Genomic DNA, 15,165 nt, shown 5'->3' with positions numbered 1-15,165 from the left:
AGGTGATTTTTACAATAAAAGCTTGAAGAATATGACAAATAGTGATAAGTGTGGATCCTTTTTCCCTCATAGATTTGTGGTGATGAATTGGCTACTCAACTCAAGTTTATTTAAATCGCACTTAAAAAACAACTACAGCTGAACCAAAGTACAGCGTAGTAATCTGTCAATCACTCAGAGCTGTGTATCAATTGAGAAAAGGGGCAGGATCACTTAAGAATGAATTTATTTAGTTACAGCTTGTTGAACAGGACTTTCATCAGTGAGTTTAACTCTGAGAGGTAATGAAGTCCTGTACCCTCCTCTCCCTGGCATCTACTAGAATCACAATCATCTTTATTGTCATTTGAAACAACGAAATTGTCAGAACGGTCCCAGCATATGCAACACATACATGAAGAGGTAGAAAATTTGAAAGGGAACATTAAAATGCAGAAAAACGGTCAGTGCTACATGTACAGCAGATCCCCTCCCCAAAAACACATGTATGAAACTCAGAAAAGTAACTCAGTGCAAATTTTTTCCAGTTTCCAGTAAAACTTGATTTTCCTGATTTTTACATTACTCTGTCTTGTTTTCTGCCTCAGAATTTTCGTTTCAATGTAAAATGACAATTTTTATTCTCTGCTCTTTGAGTTTTTACCAGCATTGCTGTACTACCCACCTTATGGCCATTGAGCACAACCGTCTTGGCCCCGGTGGAGTTGCCGGCCGTAGTGGCGTAGGTGTAGGTGAGTTGTGGGATGAGGATGGTTCTCTTGTTTGACGTGTTGATGCCGCCGAGGCAGCCCACCGTGCCCTGACCGGCGATGGCGACCAATGTGGGCAGCTGCGCGGCGGTTACGATGTTGACGGGCCGTCCGCTCTGAGGCGCGGTGACGAAGATGGTGCGCCCGTCGAGCTGCTCCTTCCTCAGGCAGGTCAGGTTCAGCGGCTGCTCCTGCTGCTTGGCAGGGATTGCCATGGCCTTCTTTTCCAATGCTGCTGCAATGTGTTTAGGAAGAGACAGGTCCAAGGGCTCGGCCTGGGAGTCCGAGGCCTCGGGGTCTTCCGGTTCGCTCTTGACGATGACAAGGTCTCCGTTGTTGAGGCTGAGCGATGTGGAGTCTGACGGGGAGATACTACCACCATCTGAAGCTTCCTCGAGCTTTTCTTTTTCAGTTCCTTCTTCTTCTTCCAAATCCAAGCTTTTCTTTGAGCTGGAATTTGTGTCTGAAGTTGATTTGGAGACTTTTTTACAGTCGCCATGACACTTGCCCATAGTTTTCCCAGAGTTCATCTTGGCAAACCACTTTTTGACCACGTCCACGGGAATACTGACAGAATCGGAGATTTTCTTCAGCTCCTTTTCGTCTGGATCGGCATTAGAGGCGAAGTATGTCTTGAGTAGTGAAACAAGATCGTCCATAGGTGGCTCCTCCAAGGTGACCCCGGCCTCGCTCAGCAGCGCGGCGAAAGACGGGTCCAGAGCAGCCGAGTCCACAGCCTCACCGTTGGCTGCTTTGTGGTGCTGGAGGAGATGCAACCCCTCCAGGTTGTCGGGACAGTCGTCGCAGAGTAAACATGTACTGGTGCTGCTTTGTTTTGGCATCTGAGCTGATTCTAAACTTTGAATACCTGCCATTTTCGCCTCTGTGGCTGACTCTGCCTCCTCCTCAGTTATGGGCACGGACTCCGGTTCTGTCTTGACAATGGAGAGGTCAGCCACCTCTGGGGCTTGAGGTTTGTCTGTTTTAGTTGATGTGGGGGCTGCAGCAGACACGGCTGTGACAACGGGGGCATTGGAGGGGCTTGTTTTGACTACGAGTGGTGTTGGCTGTGTCGTGGCGGCGGTGGCGGCTGTGGGGCTGATGCTGTAGTTGACGATGATCTTCGTGGTGCCGTCGTGGTCGACGAAGGCCGGCAGGCTGATGATCTGCTGCTGTGGTTGCTGCACAACGATCCCCTGCTTCCCTTGCGTCACAACTCCGTTGGCAGAGCCCAGCACCTGCCGGAGCACGTTCCCATCCATCGCCACCTTGAGCACATTCTGCAAGTCATTTAAATTGATACTGATCGGCGACATAAGGCCGACCGTTGGCACCACCATCGCCACGCCTTGAGGCAGAGTCGGAGCAGAAGCGGCGGCTGGCTGCGTCGCCCCACCGTTCACTACCCCGTTGCTGCCGGTCGAGGTTGCCGGCGCCGCCGTCACAGGCTTACACTCGTATTCCACAGGTTCGGATTTGATCTGAGTGACAGGCAGCTGCTCCTGAAGCGGTTTGCTCTCAGTCTTCTCTTTAAGGACGACGCGGGCCGGAGCGATCACCACAGGCCGCACCTGCATGGCAGGGGGCGGGACTTTTATCGACGTCCGGGTGGCACCGTTTGGCAGAGCGGCGCCCATACACTTCTTGCTACTGATGTGGGAGCTGTAGGAGCCTGAGTGGGAGAACCGCTTCTTACAGTTCTTACATTCGTACGGTTTCTCACCTGAAAGGAACAGAAAAGATGAAAACAGTTTTTAATTAACAACTTTACACATGAAAAACTAAAATCCTCTTAATCCTGTTCAGTCCAGCTGCCATTTTTCAAAATATTCACCCTTGACACCATTATCAGGCACTCAGACTGAGAGCCGAGGCTTTCAAAAGAAGAAGAAGAAAAAAAAAGATATTACTGATTATAGTACCTTTGCCTGAAATAAAGCTTTTAAAAACTTTATTCATCATGCTTTTATTAGTCGCTTTGTTTTAATGCATTTCCTTTTAATGCACTGAAATGCCTTGAGTCTGAATGGTGCTATGCGGTCAGTGTCTGAGTGGATGCTGCCCTGTGCGATTTTAATTTTTGTGACATCACTCATCTATTGATTTCATCTCGTTTTCCAGGATGGATTTCTGGGCACCGTGTGTATTTTTGGTGGAGTTTTGCGTGCACACCGCTGCCCCAGGCTCTGTACGGTCGCTGGCCACTGCCGTTGCCCTTGTGACAAAGTAGTTACTCCCAATACAAAATGAACTCTCTGCTGTGGGAACGTGCATGCATTCGGAACGGAGTAGCTACATGTTTGGATATCAGTTCAACTTATTAATAGAATGTATTACTATGAATATGTCCTATCCTTCTCCTTTTAATAATACTAATTAAATGTAATATAATTTGGCGAGCAGTCTGCTAACTAAATGTAGGCCAAATACTCTGTGTACTAGATTCAAACATGCTGCAATTTCATTTCTTGGATCAATCTGTCCAACTTCTGATCCAGTAACATCAACACCACTGTCAGCATTTTAACACACTGATAGACTCAATTCCACCTTTTTGACCTGAATTATAGGCTCTGATCTTACTGCAGCATTGCCTACAATAGCTGTTGCTGTAACTCCCTTCTTGCCTTTGGATATTGCCATATTAGTTTTTTTTCAATTTCCCCCTTTGTCTATCATCATAACTTCATAGCATTTATTCAGAAATTTCTCCTCACAGACTAATTAAGATATGACTCTCAACCATCAGGTAATACACTTTAATGCAATAATTAAAACCACCACAATGTCTCTTAAAAGTACTTATCTGCCCAATAATTTATATAAGTACCACAATTTATAACCAATTACTTTTGGCCAAAAAGTACATACAGCTGAAGATAAAGACAAACACAACTAACAACCTGCTCCACCTTCCTGAATGCGTGTGCACGCCCGCAGCAGAGGGCACAGTTTCTATCGTGGGGGTAACTTCTTTTCGCATGACACCAGTAATACCGCTTTCTCTTAAATATAGTGGGCACTGACTCAGTCTGGCAGCTTGTTTGTTTGTCCGGAGCCTGCTCCCTCCACTTTCAAAACCCAAGCTAGCCTGCCAGCCATGAACAGTCCACATGTGACCAGCATGGTGCAGAAATACACTGCTGCCAAAAGTGAGTGTTGCACGGCACACATGATCTTGTGGGATCAGGGTGCAGTAATGTATTTTCACCAGAAGGGTCCTCAGAAGACTACATGGCAACAGTTCCATCATGTTATATATATATATATAAGCTTACAGGAGGAACTGAGTTGTAATATGTATGGGAGGAAAGACATTGTATGTTTAATTTGACTGGATATGTTCATAATGTTTGTGAGGCTAAATGTTTTGTTTATACTGGCAAGTACTGATTATGGATTCCATTTTAGTTTTTTACTGGTATCAACAAACTTATTGTCTTGTCTGTCATTTTCTAAATTGAAGAGAGCTCAATTCTGTCTGGCTGCTCATATTCATTAATGGAAAAAGTAGCTATGTGCATTAAGGAAGAAAAATGGGGATATGACAGAGTTATGCATCATGATGCCTCATGGAATTGAATCCAATCCAATCCAGTCCATTGACAAGATAACCATAATGAAATCATGAGACCAACAACATCAATCAGTCTCTACAGTCCGGCTCTGTCCCATCTCGATTGAAACCTGCCAGAACAAACAAGCCTCTATTGAAAAAAACCTGCTATAGTCCCAGAAAGCCTCACAAACTACAGACCCACAGGAAGCCTCTCATTCCTCTAAAGGTTCTGGGAAAAGGTTTTTTCTTCGGAACTCCATGAGCACCTCCAATCCAGTGGTGGACAAATACAACTCCAGTACTAAAGTATTGAATCAGATTCAACATCAGCACCAATATTTTGGCTTAAGTATTCATAAGTACAAAATACATTTTCTAATATGAATGCACTGCTGTATTGTTTTCTCAGTACATTTTACCTCTTTGGAACAACCTATTGAAGAACTGAAGCACATATAGAACCACTCAAATTACTCAAACATGGCCACCAGCGGCCTGCTGACGGCAGCAGATGCCAGCCCCCTCCTTATCTTTGGGCGTTCCACACCACTGACGACACCATCCTCCTCATCCTCCTCCACCCCACCACTGGGCTCTGCGACGCTGCTCTTGACTGGCTCCAGTCACAGCTCACCAACAGGACGACATACATCTTCATTAGTGAAGCCGAAGGAGGATTGCTGACTGTCACCTAAGGCAGTCTGCCCTTGACCCCACCGTCTTCACACTGTCCGTGTCTCACCCACTGCAAAAAAATCATTCCACTGCTCTGTCAACGACCCTCGTCCCTCTTCTGCTTCATCATCCAGTTCAACTCCACCCTCGACTTTGACTTTACACATTAAAATCAACACCTGTGCAAAACATTTCACCGCCTCACAAACATTGCAAGCCTCCATCCATCACCTGCCCTGTCTGATGTTGAACATCTGGTCCATACCTTCGTCTCCTCCAGGTTGGATGACTGTAATTCACTTTTCTATGGCATCACCAACAAAAACCTTCAAAAATACCAACATATCCAGAACAGCACCTCCACAGGCTACTTCAACAAAGCCAAAAAGCACAACCACATCACACCAGTCCTGCAATCCCTCCACTGGCTCCTCATCTCCACCAGAATACACCACAAGATCAAGATCTGCGTCTTCACTAACCAGTGCGTCTCTCCACTCCAATAATCCATCACTCCTTCATATCCCAACGACCAAACTCACCACCATGAGTAGCAATATCTTTGGCGGACTTCTCAAGTGAGTCTCGCACACAACCTACAGCTGGACCCCGAGGACTTTACTGAAGATTTGTTGTCGAGATGAAACACACTTCAAACAAGATCAAAAACCAAGCCGACTCAAAATGACGCAAAACACCTGTGCACGAACAAAGAAAACTCGCACTGAGACCAGACCAGAGGCTCAGAACACTCACACCAAGAGAGGAAACTGGTAAAACAATAGTAGTTCAGGGAAAGGACCAACAATTCAAAAAAACACAGCAAAGGGAGAAAATGAAGACCACCTGAATAACATCAAGGTGGAGGAACACTGTGACAGGCTGGAAAAATACTACGAACCATTCTTAGTGTTTTAAATAAACAGGAAACAGAGGAAATGATGGAACTAGAAATGCAAAGAACAGGAAAAGTTAAAGGAACAGCCAGGAGAGTTTCACTGAGGAAACAGCTTCGGGTTTTTCCTTCCAGGCTGTTTTGATCACACTGCTGAATTGAATTAAATTGAATTAAAAATTAAAAGTAACTTATTATGTTTGATTTTGCTTTTTGTTCTTTAGTTATCTTTTTTTGGGAAATTTAATCCTTTGTCTTTAAGTTCTCGGAAATGCACCTGGACAGAAAATATTGATTTTGTTTATCGAGTCCAGATGAAATGACGTCTTTTCTAAAAGTAGCAGCTTTCTTAGAAGATGTAAAAAGTGTACAAATTCAAAAAGGACACAAATCAATCAAGTTATGTGCACTTTCTTCTGTGTACCCTATGTGTTGATGAAATTATCCAAAATGAGAACTAAAAGTTGTCAATTTCAGTGAAAAAATAAGTAAAAATAAAAATCAACTTTGAGCGTCACCTCCACTGTGCGGTCTGAAAGCTCTCAATATCAGTAATTACTAAAACAGAAACATACTGGTTCTGCACTAAAACACCACAAACGTTAAAGTTGTGCAGAAGGGATGATTCGGCCCGTGTGTGCAGCAGCCGCTCACCGCTGTGTATGCGCAGGTGCTCCTTCAGATGGTGTTTGTATTTGAAGGCTTTGGAACATTCGGTGCACTTGAACTTGCGAGTTCCTACGCTTGATTCGGATCCTCCGGTCGACTGGGAAACGAGAGGAAAACACGCCAAAACAATCATCAATAAGCCACGTGGTTTTCATGTAATCTAATCGATGTGTGATAAGAACAGCAGGTGAAAGCTTCGACCTTTTCCAAAACAAACAAAACTCATATTTATTTTACTTTTTCTTGAGCTTAAAAGGAATATTGATTATCTTCTTTGTTTTGTATTTTGCTCATATGGCAGCCTTCTGAGATGCTGCAATGAGCAGTTTCCCAGAAACATTTTCATAAATCGATTAAATTTTGAGCGTGACGACGCCTCTGTGGTCCCAGGTTTTTAACTAGGTACTATATTCACTCCTTACAAAGCAGTAATACCACACTGCAGAAGATCTGACGCCTCTGGGGCTTTTACCTGGTCCCCCTTGCCCCGGTGGTGGCTCATGTGCCTCTCCAGCTGCGAGCGGTACGTGAAGGTGTAGGTGCAGTGCGAGCAGCTGTAGTTGTCCTCGCTGGTCTCGTGGCGATACTTTATGTGCTCCTTCAGCGAGGCGTTGCGCTTGTAGACCCGGGAGCAGTAGGGGCAAGTGTGCAGCTGGGAGAAGGAGTCCGGCGTGCCTGCGGGACGAGGGGAGGGAACAGCTTGAAGGACACTAAATCTATCATTTAACACTCATTTAGGTGTTAATCTTGTGTGAACGATACATAAACTGTGACACGGTGTTACTACGAGCAGCGATGGTGGGGATGTTACCATTCTCATCAGCGCCTCCTGTCTCTGCTGGACTCTGCTCGTCCTCGGGGGCTTCGGGATAGATGATGGCTGTGTCTCCCTGCTGCAGGATCTCCTCCACGAGGGCATCCTTCACCGACTCCGACTCCTCCCCCTCTGACAGACACTCTTCTTTCACTGCGGACATGAACACAGACAAGGCCGGCAAAGTCGGGGGTCACTAAAACGGTAAATAAAACTATACTGAAACATCTCTTAGGAGGTGATTCCAGTCAGTATCCTGCTCAAATGGGATGAGTAAGTGGTCATAATGTTATGGTTGATCAGGCTCAGACGTGAATATTCTATTTAAAAGATGTACAGCAAAAAAGAAAAAAGAAAACAAAAACAAATGGACTGACTACATGTTGTTTAGAGGTGCTACCTCAAGAGGGCGCCACACAATCACACTCTGAACACTAAGTTTCAGCAAGATTTGATGCTTTCAACTTTTTTCAAATAAAACAAGTGTCGATACTTTTCTTTCCTAAACTTTAAAATGAGTTAATCATCCTTGTATTTTTCAAAACATAAATAAGAAAAAATCTAAACTGAACAGAGCTGAAATCTGCCTGAAGTGCAACAGTGGTACAAGAACTTAAGGCACTTTACTACCTTCCCAAAGCCTAATTTATGGATAAAAATGAACAAGAAGACAAAATCAGAGCGTATTCCTCAAATACTAAGTAGGGTGAGGTTACATTTATGAAAAACTCTTGATGATTATAATGAAAGTGTATAATATTCAGAAATAATATATTCCTTTTCTTGCATTTTGCCGCAATTGGTATATAAATGCTAGAGTTTCCTGGAAGCAGCTGGATTGCTGTGTGTGTTTCCCATAATGAGCCTTGCAGAGAATAATTACAGCCCTGGGCTGGATTCAAATGGGGCACTTCAGAGGGAAAAAGTGACCCGGGGATGTAACACCGACAGCCTGTCCTCTCCCCTGCACTCCTGCTCATTAAACCAAACACACTCCTCCATTCAAATCACCCTCAGGTACGACACCAGGAACAAAAGAGAGAAGAAAACACTCACAATTCTACTCAACACATCCCGAGTGTCCGTTTCAGACACACAGAGACGGATTTGCAGTTTAATACATCACCTCATTTGGTTCGACTGACTGAAGTCTGAATACGCTTTACAGACGATGAAGATCAGATGTTTAAATCTGTTATTGACACATTTCGACTTTTCTGCACCGATCAATGATCAAGATTGTGTTTGAGGAATGCAAACGCTTTTGTTTTGAACGGTTCTGTAACGAAAACAATGTTATCGGTGCTGACAGTTGGCCAATTTCTGCAGCAAAGGAACCAGGCCAGAAGGGGGTTACTCCACTTTCTGTTGAGGAAAAAAAAAAACAAAACAAAACATAAAAACACTGATAAGACGGGGCGGCGTGGTGCCAGAGGCCACGCCCCTTCCTGCTGAGCCGTGTCAGGGACAGGTGCAGCTGTGTGTGTGTGTGTGTGTGTGTGTGTGTGTGTGTGTGTGTGTGTGTGTGTGTGTGTGTGTGTGTGAGCAGAAGAGGCGGGCCCAGGCCGAGCCCTGCTAAGCCTCATTCTGAACACAGATCGTTGCTTCCCATGATCTCATCCCAGAGCTTTCCAGATCTCTCGTTCCCCCTCTCAGACACACACTCGTCCACCTTTCAAGCCTCCTTCTCCACCTCCCTCTGCTCATTCCTGTCTCCTCACCTCCTTCCCACACTCATCCTCATTTTTACCTTCTTATCCCACAACTTTTAACAGTCTTATTTATACAGCTTAGAGGCTGATAGGGAGCACGCGAAACTCTCTCTGTCCTCAGACCGACGGTTCAAACGAGGAGACACTGCCCTCAAAAAACCTCCGACAGAAAAATAAACATGGGTGAGAAAATCTCTTAAATCTGTCTCCAAATACACACAAAACTGATCTTACTTTCCATTTTCAGGCCTTGATATAGGAATTCAAGCCAATCGTGTGCGCATTAGACTCATCAGATTTCTAATTCAATAATGAAGTTGCCTCTGTAACACATCAACTGTCTCACATATCAGCAAGTTTGAGCTGAAAAGGTAACAAGAGTACATGTGATGAAAATGTATTTTCACAAAATCATTTAGTTATTGCAACAGCAAAAAAAAGTGACTACAATCTCAACATAAAGCCAATTTCAATGAAACTTCGAGTACAAACTACAATATATTTGGTCTGCACAGACTGGCATCGACACCTCCAGTGAGGATCTCCATCGCTCTTTTCCTGGATGCTGGTTCTTAAAATCAGGATTCAGTATCTCGGTTCCTGCTCTGAGGGGTCTCATGTGTGGAGCCAGCCAAGAATCAGATGGCAGCCATGCCAAATGCGAGCGTGCTCTCAAACATTCATCAACCCAGAGTCCAATTTTCTGTCAGAGGACTAATTGATTAATAAACCAGCCTCTCCAGCTTTAATGCATCTGAGCAGTGATGCCGTTTCTTGTCTGATACGCGGAAGAGGGAGGAGAAATCATGGGATTTGTAACAGCAAAAGGGATTTTTTTTTTTTTCCAAAGACTCGACTCCTTTTCTTGGCTTCTTCCATCTCTCCTCTCTCCACCTTTGCCTCCTCCTGTCTTTCCCTCCTTCTACGGCCTGGCTGCTTCTCTCCACCGTCCTCCTCCTCTCCTCCTGACCCTCCTCCCCCTTCACTTGATACACCTCTCTGCATATTTTCCCACCACACTCTACAATTACACTTAATGCCTCACAAAAAGCCACGAGGTAATGACGACCAGAACCGTGCAACGCACGCATGCACACACACACACACACACACACACACATGCACGTGGAATATCAGAATGGAATGAAAACAGGAAATCGTGTGGCGCACACTCAGTCACGAACACAGTTATTCACAGGCACTCTCTGTACACGTACACACACACACACGCACACACTGGACCGCACTGGTATACCTTGCCAGAACCTGTCAGTGTGAGTCCGAGCTGGATTTATAAGGCAGGATGGATTGGAGCTGCAGTGCGGCCCGGACTGCAGGGGGAGTAGCTCACGCTAATCTCTCACCGGAGGACCGATTCAACGGCAGCTGCTCTCCCTGCGTTCTGGCCCTCGCCTCAGACGGGGGGGTAGGTAAGAAAGGAGTGAAACGCCGAGACTCTTGACGGGTTTCCACCGAGGGTCTGTGGGTCTGTGCGGCGTTTCATGACTTCCCTCAAACGAACGCTCCTCCACACGCTGAAAACTGCCCCCTTCCTGGTTAATGATTCTCTAAAGGACTCCACCGCAGGTGCTGCTACAAAACAATAAGGTGGCTCTTTGACCATGTGACCCCACTAAACACGTTACACGTTTGAACTTGGACATGAATCCTCTCTGCATTCATTAAGAAATCTGACAGCGTGCTGATCTGCACAGTTAGACAGGGTTAAGAGCACAAAACATCTCATTTCATTTTTTCTTTTTTATAGCAGCCCACATGCTGCAAACTTTAGCTTCAGGAGTCACACGCGGCCCGTGGAACACCAGTTTTCCATATCCGGTCGTGCATGTGTCATGCGGCGACGCAGCCCATGTCTGTGTTTGACACATTAATGTCATCATCCAAACTATTCAAGCTCTGGCAGGAAATCAGGGCGGCGTCACGACTTTGAGATCCAGTCCCAGTTCAACTGTGGCTCAGTTGGTAATTTCTGACATTTTCCAACCCAAAGGTCTGATTTCATGAGCTCACCAAAAGTTAACTTCTTCTCTCTCAAAGTTCAACAGGTAATGGAAAAACAAGCTCAGCAAAACTTTAAGAGATAATTAACTCCCGGAGTCAGAACGCTGCCCTGAACAAAGCGGACGGCCTGTCAAACTATCTGCAGCCGGATATTTAGCAGGAGAGGAAACGGTGCGGAGAGGAGCGGAAAAACAAGACAACAAAGGCTGGGGAAGACGTGAGTGTCTGTTATGAGCCTGGCAGGAGAGTACAAAGACCTGAAAAAGGGATCAGTGGCTGCAGAGAAGTATAGTGAGTATGCAGAGGAGCTGAGAGACGGGGAGCAGCGGTCCCGAGCGCTGCTCACACCATGTAAGGCTTTCTTCAGCAACAATGAAGCCAGCCTCCAGTGCAATATCTCTGAGTGTCACATTCTCGCCGTCTCCATGGTTTTAGTATTTCCTGCTTGGCTGTAGCTCACCGCTAACCGAGATGAAGGCAGATGCTTGCGTAGGCTGAGCTGTTCGCGGGGAATCGAGGATTAAAAGGGCATTGAGAATCGGTGTAAACACGAGCCAATCAACTTTTGCTGAATGCAGGCTCGCTTGTGTCTCCGCTTGTTAAATCTTGGGGAATTTTGGCAGCTTTGTTTGCATGTTGAGGTGTGTTAGCACGAATAAGCACTGATCTGTCAAAAGTGGAGTAACTTTAAAGAGTTTAAAAGAGCTTTTCTGCACACACACACACACACACACAAAAAAAACAACATCGAGACACAAAGACAGTTCTTCCTGCAAGTTGAGAAAGTTGGAGAGAAAAAGACTGCAGGGAGCTGATTGATAAGCAGCTTGAGTCCAAAGCGTGTTCAATAAAACAGATGCGACGCTTGCAGCATGACTGGACCTGTTCTGTGTTCCTCTGCAGAAGGTTCAGCTGACTGGACTCCCCACAGACCCCCTGCCATCCCAGCAGTGTTAATGAAGGAACTCATTACGGCGCCGTCGCTTCACTAATATCTCAGTCAACATGCCCGACTCATTTTGGGCTCACTTCGCTCATTTCATCTAAAGCAGTTTTGGGGAGGTGGTGGACGAGGGGCCAAAGAAACAGATTTGGGAGTTTTCAGGTTCATATCCCACAGTGGACCCCCGATAATGACCCTTGACCCCATCATTTCCTTGGAGCAGCTTTATGTGGCAGCTCACTGCATCCCAGAATTCGGGTGGGTAAACACAGAAAATAGGATTAAAAAAGTTTAGTTTAAGCTCTTGGTTAAAAATGAAAAAGGTGAAATTGTTCATAGATAGCAAAAAAAACCACGAGAAAAGGCAAAAAGGAAAAGAGTCCAAACAGATAAAACACTGAGTGTCGATAAAAACACCACATCAGCTTAAACCGCTGGAGCAGAAACTGTAAAAACTGGCTACAAAAGCCAAAAATGTAATAAAACATCAACTCTCTTATGAAAGAAAACATAAGACAGGAGTTTTAGTATAAACAACAGAACTGTACGACTGGGTGAGCTTAGTCTAAAGGATAAGCATGTTGCATATTGATAAACTCTTTACATATCAGAAGCACACAAGCAGAATCAGATTGAACAGAAAACAATGAAAAAGGAAAACACAAGAAGGATTTAGACCAAACTGAAGGTCTAAATCCTAAGTCTCTTGGTGGTTTGGCAGGCTCAAGGGCCTGCCAAACCACAAAGCAACTAAAAAAAGTGAAGAAAGCATCAACTATTTTGAGAAAAATTAGCGATATTGAGATGTATTTAAACAATAAATTGGGTAAAATAGAAAAATCTGTCTGGGAAATATGGAAAGAAAAAGCATAACACAATATTGTGTCTAATAATATCCAACCGTAAGATGAATCTGGTGTCTGTACGATCAGAGAGATGAGGATGTTTGATTCCGTAGGAGGAGCGAGTGCAAGCGGAGGTGAGTGTGTGTTCGGACGCAAAGGTAAGAGACGGAGCAAACACAACATCTGGCTCTGCAGGCGTTCCCCGAGGCCTCGGGAGCTTCGGCTAATCTGATCAAAGAGAGAGCAGGTAGTCGTGCACGCAAATAATCTCATGCTGCCGGCCTCTGAAGATTCAGCAGTATCTCCGCTTCGCTGCACGCTGCAGCCTGAGATACGGATCTAATGACATTCTGGTCACAGTCTGTGTCAGGCTGCACAATCACGGCTTTTATTTGCGGTAAGTCTGGTATTTAGAATGTAAAACATCAAATCGATATGTATCGATATGTATTTGGCCCCGTTTACCTGACTTGTTTCAAGAAAGTTCTGCATTTACATGAAAACATTTTGAAAACGGCGTCAGTTTCCACGGAAACAACAGAAACAAAATGAAGGAATTTAGTTACACTAGTGGATGCCATTTGTTGTCTTTGAAATGAACGCTTAAATAAAGATTCAGAGTACTTTAGTGGGTCTTTTTTTTGTTTTGTTTTTTTATTAAATAACAACCATGAGCAGCCCCTGCGCTCCTGAATCGTCCTGTCTGCTCTGATGCAGCGGCACTTCGGAGGAGTTGTGATCGTCTGGGGTGGGAGGTAAAATCCTGCAGCGCTCGGCTGTGATCAGAGCTGACAGGAATACTCCAGCACACAAGGCCCGGCGCTAACTGCCTGTAAAGAGCAGCCTCTGGGCAGAGTGCTGTATTATTCGGAGGCATGTTAGCCTGTTAGGGAACGGATTGGATTTATTGAGGTTTGTTGGATGTGAGAGCTGGAGATTAGACAGGAAAAACCTCTGCATGACTGCAGGCCAGATTATGCATTACTGAAGGTATTACTGAAGCGTGTCTATTCCTCTGACGCGCTTACTTCCCCACCTCCTTTCTCTTTCTGTCCTTCTATCCGCCCGCTCCATGTTTTCCCTCATTTGCGCTTTCATCTTGTTGCTACATAAAAAAAATAAAAAATCCCCAGCTTTTTGATCATCCTTTACCTCTGCGTTGATGCGAACACCACGCTGAGCGGCGATGGCGTTCGGCTGACTCAGAACATTCAGCGGATGCATTCATGCACAGTACGAAGATCAGTATGGTCATTCAATCCAGGAGAAACATTGAGGAAACGCAATGTATGTGTACTTAAGCTTGTAAAGCACTTGTACACACTCATGTGCAGCATGTTAAGCCTGCCGCCGCCCTGATTTGATTTCACTTGATAGCGGCAGTGTGGATAATCTCCCCACCTGTTCAGATTCATCTACAGAAGCAGCACGCACGCCGTGTAGAAACAAACCTGACATTACTGATGTGTCTTTGAGCAGAGATCAAGGAAAAGTGATAAAAGTTAAAACTACAAGTTACTCTTCATCGATGTTTTCCTTTTTAATCATCTTTGACAATTAGCTGATTCAGCTCGGCTCGCCCCGGCTTCCCTGAGTTATTCGGACATTGCGGTGTGAATAAGTTTAGCTTATTTCCGCAGTGCTGCTGCAGAATATCAGCGGGAACAGCTTGGGTGAGCCCGAGGAGCTCCTGCGCGAGAACGTGTGAGAATCTGGAAGCGGCTGAGAGCGAGCAAACTGTCACAGATGAACAGATAACGCGATCAATCTGAAGGCTGGAACGCCGCCTCCCGCTTTCTCACCTCCATTCCAGGAGCCGTTGTGGGGTAATACTGTTATGGCGGCGTCATGGCTGGCCAGTGCGGCGGTCCCGTCGGCGTCCGTGACCTCGGGGTCCTGCAGGCTGTCATCTTCCACGATGTGTAGCTTGTCCTCGTCGTCAGAGTCTGAACTGGCCTCCAAGCCATTGTTGAAGTTTGTCACTGTTGAAAATAAAATAAGAAAAAAAAAGAAAGAGAAATCACTCTGGGATGAAACTTTTGCAGTTTTATATTGATGTGACAGCTAACAGAACTAATAGGTAAAAACCTAAAACATGAATCGATATGTGCAGGCAAGCATTAAAAAAAAAGAAGAAGAAGAAATGGTAGACAAGCGGGAGAAAGATCACTTGTTTATCTGCTTCAGAAAGCAAATCTATTTTCCAGTGCGCCGGGGCAAGAGGGAGCGTCTGAGGGGTTCGGCCTCTTAATGGGAACTCAAGGTGACAAATGAACAGAGCG

At 45.2% G+C, this 15,165-nt stretch overlaps 1 protein-coding gene across 3 annotated transcripts in view; it reads right to left on the bottom strand.

Moving 5' to 3' along the window:
• The window catches only part of LOC115404997 (zinc finger E-box-binding homeobox 1-like), a 60,529-nt gene that overhangs the window by 9,609 nt on the left and 35,755 nt on the right, over positions 1–15,165 (bottom strand). For all 3 annotated transcript variants that reach the window (XM_030114379.1, XM_030114380.1, XM_030114377.1), the window contains exons 2-6: positions 14,686–14,865; positions 7,359–7,514; positions 7,020–7,222; positions 6,533–6,659; positions 665–2,472 (exon numbers count right to left, since the gene is read on the bottom strand). In XM_030114379.1, coding sequence (XP_029970239.1) covers positions 665–2,472; positions 6,533–6,659; positions 7,020–7,222; positions 7,359–7,514; positions 14,686–14,865 — 2,474 coding nt within the window. The remainder of the gene's footprint in view (positions 1–664; positions 2,473–6,532; positions 6,660–7,019; positions 7,223–7,358; positions 7,515–14,685; positions 14,866–15,165) is intronic.

The sequence above is a fragment of the Salarias fasciatus genome, chromosome 18 (assembly GCF_902148845.1).
Source record: "Salarias fasciatus chromosome 18, fSalaFa1.1, whole genome shotgun sequence".
In the NCBI taxonomy this organism is placed as follows: Eukaryota; Metazoa; Chordata; class Actinopteri; order Blenniiformes; family Blenniidae; genus Salarias; species Salarias fasciatus.
Note: the sequence above shows the minus strand (reverse complement) of the source record. Positions and strands in the feature narration are given on the sequence as shown.